This window comes from Dermacentor andersoni, chromosome 8, assembly GCF_023375885.2.
Source record: "Dermacentor andersoni chromosome 8, qqDerAnde1_hic_scaffold, whole genome shotgun sequence".
Lineage (NCBI taxonomy): Eukaryota > Metazoa > Arthropoda > Arachnida > Ixodida > Ixodidae > Dermacentor > Dermacentor andersoni.
In genome coordinates this window covers 32,771,335-32,787,778 of record NC_092821.1, presented here as the reverse complement: position 1 = coordinate 32,787,778, position 16,444 = coordinate 32,771,335, and the positions used below count along the sequence as shown (strand labels likewise).

At 46.8% G+C, this 16,444-nt stretch overlaps 1 protein-coding gene across 3 annotated transcripts in view; it reads right to left on the bottom strand.

The window, feature by feature from the left end:
- Positions 1–16,444, bottom strand: part of LOC126526471 (uncharacterized) — a 218,290-nt gene that overhangs the window by 20,889 nt on the left and 180,957 nt on the right. For all 3 annotated transcript variants that reach the window (XM_072289604.1, XM_072289605.1, XM_072289606.1), the window contains exon 4: positions 9,011–9,397. In XM_072289604.1, coding sequence (XP_072145705.1) covers positions 9,011–9,397 — 387 coding nt within the window. The remainder of the gene's footprint in view (positions 1–9,010; positions 9,398–16,444) is intronic.

Here is a 16,444-nt window from a genome sequence, read left to right as displayed (position 1 = left end):
GGGTGCTTGTGGCGGTCTTTTTAAATGGTAACGTAGACGTTCATGTGACTGTTGTTGTGGCCGCTTGTGTCTTATATGTCGTTGTACAAAGTCTTAGGCAGCCTCGACTCTTGTAATCGACATGTTGTACTCATGCTTGCGGTTCCGAACAGTGCTTCGCCGGTGGTGTTCGTTCTCCTCGGTGCAGTGACAATGGTGGTAGGAGCAAGAGCAGTAGCAATTATGTCATTTGTATTTCCGATGGTCGCAGGATAGGCTCCAAATCTGTGGCACCATGCGCAAAATGCAGCGCGAGTGAGCAGGTGTGTACGAATCGTCGGCCAACCTAGACTGTACCATTCCACTGGTCGCTGACATCGCTCGCTGCACGTTGCATGGCGACTGATTTGGATTCGCAAACTGGGAAATAATGTAGGCGGTTGGGCAACTGGCACCTTATGCTTGCTCTCTTGAGGTTCGTGTTGGTGATCACCTTCTCTTTGTTCAGGATGAACTGACGCTGTACCCTCACATCGGTATTGAGTTTCGGTTGTACGCACGGTGTCGGCGGTCTGGCGTTTGCGCTGATATTCGGCTGCTTACCGGGTGTACAGACTGGATGTACTGCCTGCCGTGCTCGCAAAGGACTGGCGGCAGTAGGTAGTGATTCAATGCCGGCTCAGTAATAAAGACTACTAATAACCTGTCTAAAAGCGCAACAGATTTTTTCGTGGTAATCAGGCACCTTGGTGAACTCGGCTTTCTTTTCGTCATCGTCGATAATGAGCTCTTCAATTTTGGGGTAAATTTCAGCGAGGACACGGTCCTTGTCATCGAGTTCATTTAGGAGCACTTGAAAGTCGATACGCTTCGGTTGCGGCAGCGATGACACGGGAAGCGGCGCTTTGAATGGTGCCACACTGACAGCGTACTCGGTCCATGGTCAGTTGTGCAGACAGCAGTCCCCTCCCCGGGTTTCACGGCACCAAAATGAAGAAACGAAGCGACTACACGTCCATCGGTTATGGTTTGTCGGTGCAACTGCTTTAGTTGAAACCCGCTTCCCCTGGCCCCTGTGCATGCCTATGTCGCACTTCTGTTCAGAACAAGGTCTGGGATGGACACATGAGTGCTCAAGTTGGGATTGCTAAGAACGGCTACACAATAAGAAAAAAAAATATCACCCCTCCTGAGAAACAAGCATAGCCACGTGCGCTACTATTTGTGTTTTGTTTTCTTTCACTTAAAAATAGCGTACTATGAACAGAAGAAATCATAAATGCCAAAAACATTTGTATTTATTTTGTTTTGATGCGTTTTTGTGCAAATTGCTTTCAGCGAGAGCTTAATACACTTAGTAACATTTGTTGCATGCCTTGCGAGCAATGATTTTCGCGAGAAGTTCCCATTGGTGATATTACTACATTAAATAAAACAAACAATTAGGTACAAAGGTCAATGTTGTGTTAATCCATGTTAGTAATTGTTCGTTAATGTTACCAGAAAATTTGAAGGCTGTGGACTACCTGACAGCAATCCGTTTCAGCATTCATTCAGCAATCCATCAGCATTCATCCGTTTCCCTCTTCAAACATAACGCTTCGCGGTTACTCTACGTAAGATACAGAAAACTCGAAAACAAGCGAACCTATGTAGATTAATCAGTGTAGCCAATAAGGAAGTGCTCCACTTTTAGAATCCAAATTTGGCAATAACCAGCAACTGCACCTGCATACATCAGCAAAGCAGCTGAGAAACAATTAAATGAAGTGTGGCATGTTTGCTCCGGCAAGAATATGAGCCAATACTGCGGTCGTTCTCTACATGCGCGATATGAATGTCCGGGACGTAACGCGAAGGGCCCTAATTTCAAATGGAAATGATACTTCGACGTTCCGTGTGAAAACAAACGGAAATTCGACACCGTAGAACAGCACTCCGATCCATCAATGCAGCAACGACAAGTTTGTTCGAGTTCTTGTAAACCACGGGGTGGGGGCGAGCCGATATCGACGTAGCCGTCAGTGATGTGTATAAAGTGCTTACACGCGTCCCAAGATTATTGCAGAAGCCAGACAATGTCTTCAACCGACCATGCAACACGCATATTCACCTAATGAGTGTATTCCTGGAAACTCTCCACTGGGAAGTCTAAAGTCCAGTCTGCCTAGGCTCTGCCATTATATCAGCCTGTTTTGATGACCTCTCCTGCCATTACAGCAATTGGAAATACTTGGTCCGATTGGTAACGTGCTTATCATACTCAAATACGATTTGCTATAGCAGGAACTTCCATTTTACTGAGGTATTTTTTCTAATGTAAAGCTAAACAAATGTTCGCTGTAGTTACTCTCCTTAAACCCCTTTTCTATATGAAAACTGAACATTTTTCTCCACCGCTTCTTTTTCACATATTTAAGTTCTCAATAGAACATATAGGTCGCGGCGGCCGCATTTCGATAGGGGCGAAATGCTGTCTCGAGCATTGGGGGCATGTTAATGGTCCCCTGGTGTTACGAATTATTGCGGAGTCCACCGCTACGGCGTGCCTCATAATCAAATCGTGGTTCTGGCATGTAAAACCCCAGAATACAATTCAATTCAATAGGAAAGATGCATCGCTGTTGTGCAAAGGAAGTATTTTGGCAACTAAGATTTGAATACGGGCTAAGTATGGAGTTTTTTATATATAACGTAGTTCAAGCGCAATGTTTAGGGTAAAGCGCGCGAACTTGAGCATGCTTTCATTGTGGAGATGACCCTTCAGCAAGCAAGCTCAGTGTGACTGAGCCTTCCTAGGCATACTTCAGTTTTACAGCGCCACTTCATGGGCGGCAGAAGTGGTGGTCGTGCAAACTAAGGTTTGCCTGTTTCTTTTGAACCGTGTGACAGTCAATTTAGGTGCCAATCAAATTGTTACGGCAAACAACAATGCCAAGTGCCGTTCAATTTATCCAACTCGGCTGTCAATTCCCAAAGCCAGTCAATTTATTTAAAGTACCAGTAATGTAGTCTAAACGCAATATACTTCAACAGCAATAGAAATTCAACGCAATCAAATTTCTGCAAAGAAGCTGAGGAAAGGGTTTCAGTAGCCAACTTTATTAATGTTTAAGTCCTTTTTTTTACTAGAATGACACAACAGGTTTTAAATGACCTAAATAAATCGAAACAAAAATGAGATAGACTAAATAGACTAAGATTAAGAGCTGCAGGATGAACCAAGTCTATCAGAACCTAGAAGCAAGAATACATGAGTAGGTCTAACAGAACAAATTCGTAGTCCCAAAAGCAATACTGAAAAAAAGAAGAAAAAAAGAACCACACAGTACTTACAGAAATCAGACCATCCAAACATCTGTAGTGTATTACTAAGTATTACAGTGAACACATACATTCCGTAGGGTCATGCAAACAGTAATATTTGAGATCAAAACAAATGTTGAACACTTTTCGAATAATAAAAATCACACATAAAGCAAATCGCTGATTTTACCGGCTTTATTATATCAAGGTTTAACTGTATTTTGATTTTTTTTCAGAGCTATAATGGCTTTGTGTGGGTCAGTTCACATGTTCTCATAATTCACTTTGCTCTGTGTAATATAACATGTTGAGAAAAGATCTAGAGCAAGATGATGACGCCCAAAAAATGTTTCAGGGACCCTTTAAGAGGAAGCTTTAGCTCGCGGGCTCCTATCTAAATACATGAGAAAGGAGAAATCGTTCTGAACAACTACTGCCCCGAATTTGATGAGGTCTGTTGCATTTAAGAGAAACAGTTGGAATCTAGTGACTGTTGGTAGTGATTTTCGTGCATTGTTATACACACACTTTAAGGCTTTGAAAATGCGCACACGAGAATATTTCGCAAGACTCAAATATTCCTGCTCTTACACTAATATGTACATCCATAGCGTAATCAAACCGCGTAGGTGCGCGCACTCAAGAAAACTGTGTGGTTGTGTGCCCTTCAAAAAAGCAAAAAGTGGGACAAACTTCCGCGAATCTTCATCTTATCGCACACCAGAGGCAATTAGTTTTCACGAGTGTCCAAAAGAAAAACAAAAGCAACGGCAATGCATGCACGGCGACATCCTTCCTATGCGCACCCCTGTGAGCACTAAATGAGTGAGAAACAAGCGGTCGCCCTTTGAGCGAGTAGTAACGAGATAGCCATCAGTTTTGCAAGCGCAAGAAACCGAAACCGTTTGCGGAACAAAACCCAAACCGCCGCCCGCCCGTCCACCCGTGCGCCAATGCGCGAGCGGTAGTATATAGACGCGCGGGAGCAAACTAGCGCTAAAACCACCCAAGACAACCGAGAGGGAAGCGCGCAAAAAAAAAAAAAAAAAAAAAAAAAAAAACAGAAGATCCCTGTATTCCCAAATAGTGGCAGCACAGCCAGGAAAGAAAAAAAAAAGTTGAGAAATTGGCGCGCTTTTCAAACGTACAGTACAGATGGCACCGTAAATATACGAAATCGACCATTTTTGGACTTGTTCGCGGCGCCGTATATTTACGTCATTGACCCTGAAAGGGTTAACATTTCGTGGAACGATTTAGGGTCGCTGCATGCGGCGATATCTTCTGGGTGACTGTTCCAATGGGTTATTGTGTCAGCGAAGTATGAAAGGTTCATGGCAGATGGTCGGGTCATAATGTGTGCTATGGGACGACTGAGGCTTAAGCGAGAGGATATACGTAATGTTGGATTTAACAGGGAATGCCTGGAGTGTGGATGGTAATAAAAGGTGTGAAGCGAGCAGAGACGGGAGATGATCCGGCGGGAAGCAAGTGATGGTAGTTCAAGTGTACGTTTTAGTGCGGTTATGCTGGTTTCACTAGAGTAATAGGAAGTTACAAACCAAGCAGCGCGATCTTGTTTTGCTTCTATGCCATAGGTAAGCTACGATTGGGAAGGGTGCCAAATAGATGAGACATATTGTAACTACGGACGTACGAATGTTGCATATGCTAACTTTTTTATTTCTGGTAATGCAGTTTTCAGGTTACGTTTTAAACATCCAAGGGTACGTGAATCATTAGAACAGATGATGTTGATGTCACGTGAACGCCGAGGTATCTGTAAGACGGGGCATGCTTGATAGGAGCTGTATTGTCTAGGTCTGGCTGGTTAAGCTGCGGTTGCAGGTCAATGACAGAGCTTTGCATTTACTAAGGTTAGGCAGCATGAACCATTTCTCGCACCATACTGCGATGGAATCGATATCCTGTAGTAGTGCGGTGATGTCGTTCGAGCCTTTGATAGGGAATAGAGTAAAAGCCCATTAATTCGAATTCCGCCGGGATGCTAAGAAAATTCGAATTATACTAAATTCAACCTAATGAAAGTCAGAGAAAAAAATAGCTCAGTTAAGGCGCATTTATAGTCCAACGTAGCGTGAGTACGTGCACACGCTACGTTACGTTGCCGAGAAGAACGTCATAGTTGGAAGCACTGGCGCAGCCAACGTAACCACACGCGCCCAACACGACCTAACTTGCCCGACGTCGAGATGGCTCTTGCTCCATCCACACATTCGTCGCGCCGGCTGCGCCGATAAAAGAAAAGTGCCCACGACGCTTCACCGACGGTGTGTTGGGGATCGAGGCGGTGCGTGGGTTGGAGATAGTTCTGCGCATGTTCTGAACAGAACAGCCGACGGCGTGTGCGTCGAAGTCTTCAGAGGATCGCACTTTGGCTGGCGCAGCGCAAGCGCGGTAGCGTGATTGGCCACACGCGACGCGCGCCGCAGGAGCAAGAGCTGCGCTCTAAAATACACTCTCGAAAGGCATCACAACCTGGTACGACGTTAGCCTCCGTTGCACTTTCGTAGATGCACCGGCTGCATGCTGCTGAGTTCCACTATATGCATACGTGGCGTCCAAACTCATATACCAGCAATGCTTTCCTTTGATTAACAGCCGCGAATCTCAATGGCTATGCTTTTTGGCACTGCGAGCGCCGATAAACGTCACAGCCGCCATGTTATAGACATTACTTGGGGGCCGCTTCTCGGCAGTACACCTCGTAGATAAAGAGCGTAGCCTCCAAGATGTGACATTAAACAAATAAAGAAAGAAAAAAGACGCAGTTTCGCCCGAAAGGCGAAGCATCGATTGCGATATGAAATTAGCAGACAGCGGTATGAAGTAAGGAAAGTACTTTTATCGGCCGTATCAACTTGTAAACATTCGCTTGCTAACTAAAATACTAAGCATGGTGTCAGCGCGCACAGAAAACATGAACACATCACACCCCATGGCTACGGACACTCGCTGTCAAAAGGATAGCGTGGGGAAACGCGGCAACAGCTGCACGCGAAATGACATTTATGCTGTCTATCGCTTCAACGCAAATTGAGCGCCGAGAACACATAGTACGCACAAATCTACGAGCCACCGACGCAACTAGATTCTGCCCCCCCCTCCCCCCCCCCCCCCCCGTGCTCTGCCCCCAAAGCAGGTCACTCTCAAGATACAGCATCGTGAACGCGCGCAGCCGCCGCATGCGGAGTCGGAGCTCGAGAGAACGCCCGAGAAGTTATGATTGCGAAGACGACAGTAAAGCAGATTCAAGCTCTGAGGGCGACAACGTTTTCAATCAGCACGGGGCATCCGCAGCTGTTCACCGGCGAGTTTCCTTTACGGCCTTGAGCCGGCTCCTTCCCTGTGTGCGCTTATCTGCCGATCTTTTTTCACGACCTGACAGCTCTACGGATTATCTTCAGGGTGCATACTTCGCTTGGTTATAATGTGCTGCCAAAAGAAACTTCCGTTCACTCCAAGAAGGCTTCCCGTAGCACACCTCGGCCCAGCACTATGGATCAGCGCAAGGCGATTTACAACCGCGTGGGATTTCTTTCTACTCTTCCTCTCTGCAGAGGTGATAAAGACAATCTGAAAAAAAATGCAAACAGATGTGCTTGGGTGCATAATCTTGTAGTTGCCCAGCTACATTAAAAGCGATCGGTCCCGGAAGAGGTGCATGGCTCTAGACAAACTGGTGAGGTACGTTCCTTGGACTTCTCATCGGACTATCCTCAGAAGATGCCGAAAAGACGGAACTGCAAAATTTCTTACCACAATGTTGAACAAAAAGCATACGATCTGTGGGAAAATTGTAGACTGCACCTATGCTTCGCAATATCCAGGAACTGCTTCACCGCATGGCATCAGCGTTGAACTGGTCTTAGTTTCTTTTTCGTATGCAACGAACGGCGGTGTACTGAGCATTTATTTTTTCAGACACTATTCCTGGGTTATCTTTGAAATGCATCTTCTGAATTTTCTTTTATATATTTTTGTAAATATTTTGTTTTTTATTGCTGCTTTTATGAACTGACAGTAAAAATGGCAGTTTCTAGAATTTTTAAGTTTTACCTAATATTTTTTCGGACATATGTTTTTGGTAAGATCATTTCATTAGGTAAAATATGATATGCTGCAATGTACACTGCAATGTTATTTCTAGTGGAGAATAATTTTTTCTGAAACCTATAAAAAACGACCATTTCCTAGCCGTAAAAAAAGAGTTCATGAGGCTACATATGCCATCAGGGTTGATCTTCACGTCTGGCATTAATTTTATTTACATTGGTGGTATTGGTTCAATAAGAACGTCATTAGTGTTGGAGAAAACTGATGTGAAGTAGTTGTTAAGAGCCGACGCGCATTTCTAAGAGTTAATGAGATTGCCATCCGAATCTGTTCAATCTGTCTAGAACGTGTCCTTACTAAAAGTAAGTGACAGAATTTATTGGGATTTGATCATAGAATAGTCCGCAGTCTAAATAGGCCGCAGAAGAGCCGTAGAATATCATAGAATACGCCGCAGTATGGGTTCATACATCAAATTTCTCCGCTTTTTATGGTCTATACCGTATGCAGTTTACAGAACTATGGTATCTATTGTAGGTGCAGAGCTACGAATTTAGAAACTTCTTGTTTCAATTTTTCTTCAGATCTTTATAAATTCCTGCTATAACATCCAGGCCTTAAATCAAAGTTCTCTTTCCAGCAGTCACTAGAATTTCACTTATTCTCCCAAATGCCACAAATTTCGTTATAACTGGCCCACTGGTTATCTCAGAAAAGCGTTCCTGCATTTTACATTATTTGAATAGGCAGCATCGGAGTTGGGCCTGAGCAAAAGCTTCTTCTTAGGGGCACATGGAGACACATGTGCTACCTCATGCAGTAGAACACTATGCAACAAGCTACACGTTTGTAGATCTATATTTCAGACTCTCGTTAAACATGGCTGTTGAACTACACTATATTATCATGGTGCTGTGATCTGTCTGCTCAAGTGAAGAGACTACGAAAAGGACTTCGAGCAGAAGGTGCAACTATATGGCCGGTCACCTATATGAATGCGCTGGTGTGTCTTCAGGCAAATCTTCAACGAGAATCTCTGAAGGCATAAAGGGCATTGAAATGGTTTCTCGCCTCATGTGTTTCCTCAGGTTGCCCTTTTGTGAGAAGCTCTGAGAGGATGAGGGGCACTGATATGGCTTCTCACCAGTGTGGGTGCGCAGGTGGACTTTCAGGTGACCCTTGTATAAGAAGCTCTGAGAGCATGACGGACACTGATATCCCTTCTCACCTGTGTGGGTGTGCAGGTGGACTTTCAGGTGACACTTGTGTGAGAAACTCTGAGAGCATGAAGGGCATTGATATGGCTCCTCGCCTGTGTTGGTGCGCAGGTGGACTTTCAGGTGACACTCGTGTGAGAAACTCTGAGAGCATGAAAGGCATTGATATGGCTTCTCGCCTGTGTGGGTGCGCCGGTGGGCTTTCAAGTGGGCCCGTTGTGAGAAGCTCTGAGAGCATGAAGGGCACTCAAATAGCTTCTCGCCTGTGTGGGTACGAAGGTGGTCTTTGAGGTGACACTTTCGTGAGAAGCTCTGAGGGCATGAAGGGCACTCAAATGGCTTCTCGCCTGTGTGGGTACGCAGGTGCACGTTTAAGTCATATCTGTTTGGAAAGCCCCGAGAGCATGAAGGGCACTGATATGGTTTCTCACCTGTGTGGGTGAGCAGGTGGGCTTTCAGGTGACCCTTGTGTGAGAAGCTTCGAGAGCATGAAGGGCATTGATATGGCTTCTCGCCTGTGTGGATGCGCAGGTGGGATTTCAGGTAGGCCTGTTGTGCAAACCTCCGAAAGCATGAAGGGCACTCAAATGGCTTCTCGCCTGTGTGGGTGCGCAGGTGAACGTTTAAGTTGTATCTGTTTGACAAGTTCTTATGGCATGAAGGGCAGTGAAATATCTTCTCGCCAGTATGGACGCCGTAATGTGCTTCCAGATGAAACAGTTCGTCAGCCTCATAGTCACATAGGTGACATCGGTGGAGGCGTCCTTGCTTTGAGTTGTCACCTTTGGCAGTTGACGGAGAAATAGAAGGCTTCGATGCTGCACAAATAAAACAACATTAAGTAAGAGTTATTATGAAATGCCAAAAAAGTACACAGATCCTAAATTTACTGGCAAGCTTTCTTTTTTTTTCTATATTTGGGAGATCTTCAGGGTGATTTCAAGTTGATGAAACCAAGTACTCCTAATGGTCCTTTTAATTTAATCAATATTTCTGCCTTTAAATCTTCCTGACCCTGTGAAGTCCACTTATAAAAAGTATTTTACAGAAAAGTACAAAAATCGTAAAGTGGCAGAATGTGGAGTGTTTGACGAATCTCTCAAGTTCATATGAGCCTCAGAGAACACTTTAAAAATGCTTTGACCAAGCTTGCTCTCTTATCCTCAATTAGCACTTGAGGCCCGGAGGCCATATTTGGCACTTGAAAAACTTATGATTCGCTGACACTACAAATTTGTCTCATACAAGACTTCATCAGTGGGTTTCTTGTTCACACGCTGAACTTTGGAAACGTTTTCATAGGTTCAGATTACAAGAAGCCGGCTAGAAAACACCGTAGTTTTCCCCATGTAAACCACCAACACATACAACCCGCATCCTCAAACAGCCCAAAAAGAAAAAAAAATGTGCGCGCACAACCCATGGAATTAACGGCATGCAACCCTCAGATGTTAACAAGAACAGTATCCATTTGGGATAAATGTTTTGTCCATGCAGTATCTTCAGGCAGTGAATCTTCTTTACTGCTTTCGGAGACTGAAGCTGGGCCGTTTAGTGCGGCTTATCGTGATCCAATTTATCGTGATCCATGCTTTTCGTTGCGACAAAGAAAAAAGTTGGTACCATAAATATTCATAAGATGCTTGCTTTCACCTCTGGCCGACACCCCCCCCCCCCCCCCCCCTTGTCACAATAGCAAAATGTTATGCAATTCAGTGTTCAAAGGTTGGCAGTTATATCCCTGACACACCAGAATGCCACACAAGTTACTGCACACACATTTAGGATCCTAGTTCCAGTTCTGTTATCTCTATCAGATATAACCAAATGGCTAGTTCTTTAACTTTGCTGTAATAGAGTAGAACTCCAGTGATACGTTTCTCCAGATACAAAAAGAAAGGAAGAGCCGGCAAATTGTAAGAGTCAGGAAAGCTGCAGATTGCCACAGCAACGTCAGAAACAGTTCTGAATTGCTGCCAGTACAGTTATTAGACATCTCCGTGCTTGTACCTTGACTGGGGATGGAGTGTGCACGTGTGTACAACTAAGGAACAGATACCATGTTCCATGAAAGTGCCCACTTTCAACTTTAATGTGCTTCACTGCAACGCTATGCATAAGCTTTACTGTATACCACAGTTTTATTACGCTGAAGCTGAATAAATAGGAGTAGCAATGCGGCAGCGGCAATTAAGACTTCTTAAAGGGACATTAAAGGTTGCTATGAAGTCAAGTTAAACTGATAAACTATGCTCTAGAACGTGTAAGGCGTCAATATAATCGCGAACAGAGCTTTAGTAACCGAGAAATTGAGGTTAATGCATGACACGATTTGAGACCCCCCAGCGACATTCCGGTACTAGGCCGATGACGAAGGCACTCCTCATCATATTTTATGTCACTAGTACTCAACTACTCGAATGAGAAAGATCATTTCATTAGGTGATAAGACGGAAGAAAATGATACTTGTCTACTTCTGTTCGATTGTAAGAAAAAAATAACACTTTGACGCTACCCCTCAGTAGTATGGGTGGTCGGAAGGTTTCGTTTTCGCTCGACTCTACGCGCTCGACTCTGCGCCGCGCGCGCTTTGGAGTTTCAGTTGTTTCGTTATCGCGTAGTGCTGCGCTGGTTCTGCTGGCTCGCGAAACTTGCATTTGCAACAAGCAGCGAGAATGTCACGTCCGTGTTATGTCGTGGGATGCACGAACGGTCCGCAGAACTTGGCCAAGCGCATTTGCAGCGGCGAATCCAACGTTACTTATCAGCGTGTGTGCCAAAGAGTGCGCCTCTCCGTTCGAAGTGGTTAAGTGTCGTACCTCTGCCCCAGCGTGTTGGCAAAGAGCCAAAAAGTCGCACAGTGTGGTCGCTACACTTTCGTCCAGCGGATCACGAATTAAACGCCGACTTACTGAAGTCGTGCGGAGTGCCTTTCAAAGCAATGCTTTTCCGTAGCGCTGTTCCGTCGGTCTTGCCGGCATTCTCCGAAGCGCAAAAACTCCAGGTCGAAGACGGGGCGCTGAGTGCGGCATTTGGTTTTCACGAAGGAAAAGCTACAAATGTGCGAACATGTACAGCCATGACATACAGTTGCCGTCGTAGTAGTACGCAACGACGCCGGCAGCTCGAGCCCTCAGCAGCAGGTCACGTTCATCAGCGCTTAAATCGATGCAGTCAAGCCCAACGTCGTGAGCCAATGTGTGGTTGTCAGTGTCGTCCATTGCAACGGGCGTCGAAGTTGGCATTATAAAATAAAGAACCAGCTTATCGTCGCGTGCTTTCCCTTCAGCTATAGCCACAATTGTTCCGCTTTCGCGCTACTGTCGGCTCTGTCTTGGCTCTGTTCCTGGCCGCGCGTTTGAGTTTTGCCCAGAATAGCCGTAGCGTCGTCTGCGTGTGCCGTTTCACTTACCGACGGCGCAACGTCACTATGAGACCATGACGTCACCACTCCTCGATAGGAGGGCGGGCGATTTGAACGGCTCTACGCCGACGCTTCAGAACGCATTTTTTTTTAAACATAAGTCTCTTCTTCGCATGGAACAAGCGTTTCAAGGTTTCTGGGATGGTATTTCAACAGTCCAAGTTGACTTAATATTGACCTGTATTGTCCCTTTCAATGGGTGAATGCGAAAACATTACGCTCCCTTTGGTGAAATGTTTTCCTCTGCACGTTCGTTGTGAAGGCAAGCTTTCGCCTAGCTGCTAACGCACCAAGCCTCTCAATGCGCACGCTTGCCCGCGAGGTGTTCATAACTCGAAGGAACGCACGGCGGCTCAGCTGAGAGCAAGCTGTTCGTCTTGTTTTGAGGCGCACACAATTTTGGAAGGCTCGTGCAAGAACACCTGAGTCACGAGCAACGAAGAAGACACAACCGAATGAAAGAGTACAATCGCGCATTGGAACCAGGCAAAAGAATGGCAGATAGTTTCGTTTACTGCAGGAAATTACTGCATGATGTGGTAACAGAACAAAAAATGACAGATAGTTTCGTTTGCTGCACAAGATGACTGCACGATATAGTACCAATGAGACAAGAGAGAAGTATGCCCCTCCAGCTACGGCGCCGAGTAAAACAAGGACTCGCAGACATTCAGTTTATAGGTTTTATAATACCTCTAATCGTGAATCGTCACGTGTAATAAATTTTATTCAAAGAGCAGGTGACAGCGGTTATCCCCAGGTGGGTGGCGCCCTCAGTCCAGGATGCCATGGTTTCTCGCTGTCCATCGCACTCTGTGCACCAGTCGAAGCTAGTCTTCAGGGCACAAGCAGGCCCTCACACTGCTCTGGGGCAGTGGGTTGGGGGAGGGGAGGCGGTGTCACGTGTGTGCATTGTGATACCATATAGTAAAGCGAGCGCGGCGCCGAGCATTTGTTGCAGGCGTAGTCGTAGCATGTCGACAATGTCGCATGAAACAGTGTCCTGTGTGCAAAGAGGTTTGTCCATAGCCTTCTGCATGCAATGGCCTCCTCTATCATCAATTTGTCGTGCAGTGGAAGATACGTTCTTCTTCCGAGTTTATAATGCACCATAATTTCGGTGTATCGTCTGAATACGGCTTCATCTTGATCCTCCGTGGCATGGACCTCCAGCACGTTAGCCTGGAGAGTTTCACACGCCACAATGTTTCCCGCTAGGGGCTCGTGTCCCGGAGTACAGGCTGTGTGTATGTCCGGAATGTGTCTGGTTCTTTCGAGTATGTCGGAGCTAATGCAAGGAAGATCCACCTCCAGCAGCATGGGGCTTTGCACTGTTATTTATATGTTTGTATCGCAATGCACACGCTGCATGGAATTGTCCATCGTACGCCGGGGTGAGGGGTGGACGCACATAGTCACACGGAACCAAGACATGGCTGCAGGAATCAATATCCTGGCAGACAAATATAGTCCTCTCGTGTCGGTTAGCACGCATTACAAGAACAAGGTCACGAAACGTGGTGAGAAGCTATCGGATGCAGGTGAAAGCATCACGGGTGCAAGGTCGCGACAACGGCACGAACGATTCTCCAAGAGCCAGGTGAACGCCACAGATGAGTTCAGCCAAAGAACAAACTAGGTGAGCCTTTAGTGCTGATCGGATGCCCAGAAGTACAAAGGGAAGGTGGACGAGCCAATGTTCCCTTGGCTGATAGGTGGTGAGGACAGCCTTCAGTTGTCAATTAAGTTTTCTACCATGCCATTCGCGGAAGGACGATTGGCGGTTATATTAATTTGTCGAATGCCCAGGATGATGGCAAGCGCGGTGAATAGGGCCAACTGAAACTGTGCGGCCTCGGTCGGCGGTGACGACAGAAAGGCATCTTAAACACGACATGCAGCCACTCATGAAAGCCACAGCAACTGTCTCTGCCATAGTGTCTGTAATGGGAAACACCTCTGGCCATCGGGTGAAGCGATCCACACATGTGAGCAGGTTACAGGCCCTACGCGATGACGGGAGAGGGCCGACAATGTCGAGGTGGACATGGGAAAACCTCGCGTCTGGAGGCCGAAATGGGTAATTAGACATGATGGTATGGTGATGAACTTTGACATGCTGGAATTGAAAGCAGGTTCGCGCCCAATGACGGACGCCTGCATTGATGCCAGGCCAAATAAACCGAGTGGTGACTAGGTTCTGAGTCGCACGAATACCAGGGTGGCTCATGTTGTGCAGTTAATAAAAAATTGCGCGATGAAGAGCGAAAGCCACAAGGGGTCGAGTAACATCAGTGGATGTCTCTCACGTCATAAACGAGGAAGAAAATGGAAGCGGGCGCTTAGTAAAGGACAGGGACGTAGATGAGGAACGAAATCGATGCAGCTCAGGGTCGCTGCGCTGGGTGGCTGCTAGCTCCTCCATGTCTACAGGTGGACCATCAATGGGGGAATTTTCCGGCCCATGCACCTGACAGAGAGCCACTGTGAACTCGGAGATAAAGCACACTTGGCGGATCTCCCATGCAGTGCAGTTGCTGCGATTCCGATGGAAGACAAAGGTCAGGGGCTAATGGTCTGTGCCGACGCGAAAGTCCCGGCCCTCCATAAAGTGACGAAAATGCGTGATCGCGAGATACACCACAAGGTGTTCTCGACTGAATGTGCTGTATTTAGCTTCGAACAGCTTCAGTTTTTGAGAGAAAATACTAAGAGGGTGCTACTAGATATGTGTTGCTCGAGAACGGCGCCGACTGCCATGCTCGATGCACTGGCAACGAAATAAATTGGGGCATCATGAACGGGAGGTATGAGCATGGTGGCATATGCCAGCGTTTTCTTTGCAGTAGCGAATGCAGATGCAGAGTCCTCAGTCCACTCAAGTGGTGCAGCCGGATCTATTTTGATAGCGAGTAGGTCGGTCAAAGGGTCCAGGAAATTGGCGCACTTCGGGAGAAAGCGGCAATGAAGGTTCAGTAGGCCCAGGAATTCTCTCTTAAATGAAGTCGGGGGTGGAAAGCCTTGAATTGCCTTCACTTTGCTGGCGAAAAGCTGGATATCTTGTGGGTGACAAGGTGGGCTAAAAAACTCCATGGTAGCGACGCCGAAGACGCACTTGTTCGGATTAATGACGAGACCGTAATCATCAAGTCGGCGGGAAAAGGGCGCGCAGGCGTGCTTCATGCTCGGGGCTGGATGAGCTTGAGACAAGGAGATCATCAAGGTAGGCGAACACGAAGTCGAGACCTCGCATGACCTGGATGATAGTGCACTGAAAAGTCTGTGCAGCGTTGCGCAATCCAAAAGACATCCTCAAATACTCGAAGAGCCCGGAAAGGGCCGCAATGGCCATCTTCGGAACGTCAGCGGTTTCCGGAGGAATTTGATAAGTTTCACAAAGCGAATTTTAGGTAAGATCGTGCACCCAACCGAATTACATGTGAAGTCTTGTATGTGAGGAAGTGGATAGCACTCTGGTAAGGTGCGAGCGTTCACAGCGCCGTAATCTCCACATGGTCTCTAGTCGCTAGAATCTTCTTTTGCGCCCATGTGGAGTGGCGATGCCCAGTTGCTTGAGGAAGGTCGTACAACGCCGAGTTAAAGCATGTGCTCAAACCTACAGCGAGCGATGGCGAGGCGGTCTCCAGACAGTGTGCGGGGCCGAGTAAAGTCGGGAGGTCTAGTGTTCACGATGAGGTGAATGATCCAGGTCCAGATCCAGAGAGTCCTCTGGTATGCAGCTTTGTAAGATTGGGAAAATCAGCAAGGATTTTTGCGTGCAGCGAGCCACGTTAGCGAGGCGGTGCAGAGTACCCCATTGATGGAGAGGGCACTGTGATCAATGAGGTGATGAGCACGTGTGTCTATCACAAGGTTCAAGAAACTGAGGAAGTCAGTGCCGAGAACAGCTTGCGGGACATCAGTGAGATTAAAAATAGAGCCAAACGTACGACGCTATGCAAGGTTAGGTGTACGAGACCGTTGACCGTATGCGTTGATGGCGTTGTTTCGCGTTTGGAGCAGCCACGTCTGTTCGTTGTGACGGCAATTTGTACAAGAGGCACGTATCACGCTAACCTGGACTCCTGTGTCGACAAAAAAGCGAGCGCCACTGATCTTGTCAGAAATGTAGAATAGGCGACATGTCCTCCGACCAGTACCACTTGCCGCTGTCAGTGACCTGTCGCAGCATTTCGCGACCAGGAGGACGGACGGGTGCACTTGTGAGCAGAAGTGCCGAATACACGGTGGTACCAACACACAACAGAAGATGAGCTGTCGTGTCGCGCGTCGGATGGTTGAAGCTCCGGAGAGCACGGGGGCACCATGGAGCAACCGCGGAACCGGAACTTCGACGAAGATCGGCTTGAGAAGGGCGCGAGGTCATCGAGACATCTGACTTGCGGAAAATGATAGCCGCCATCAACGTGTCAAATGGAC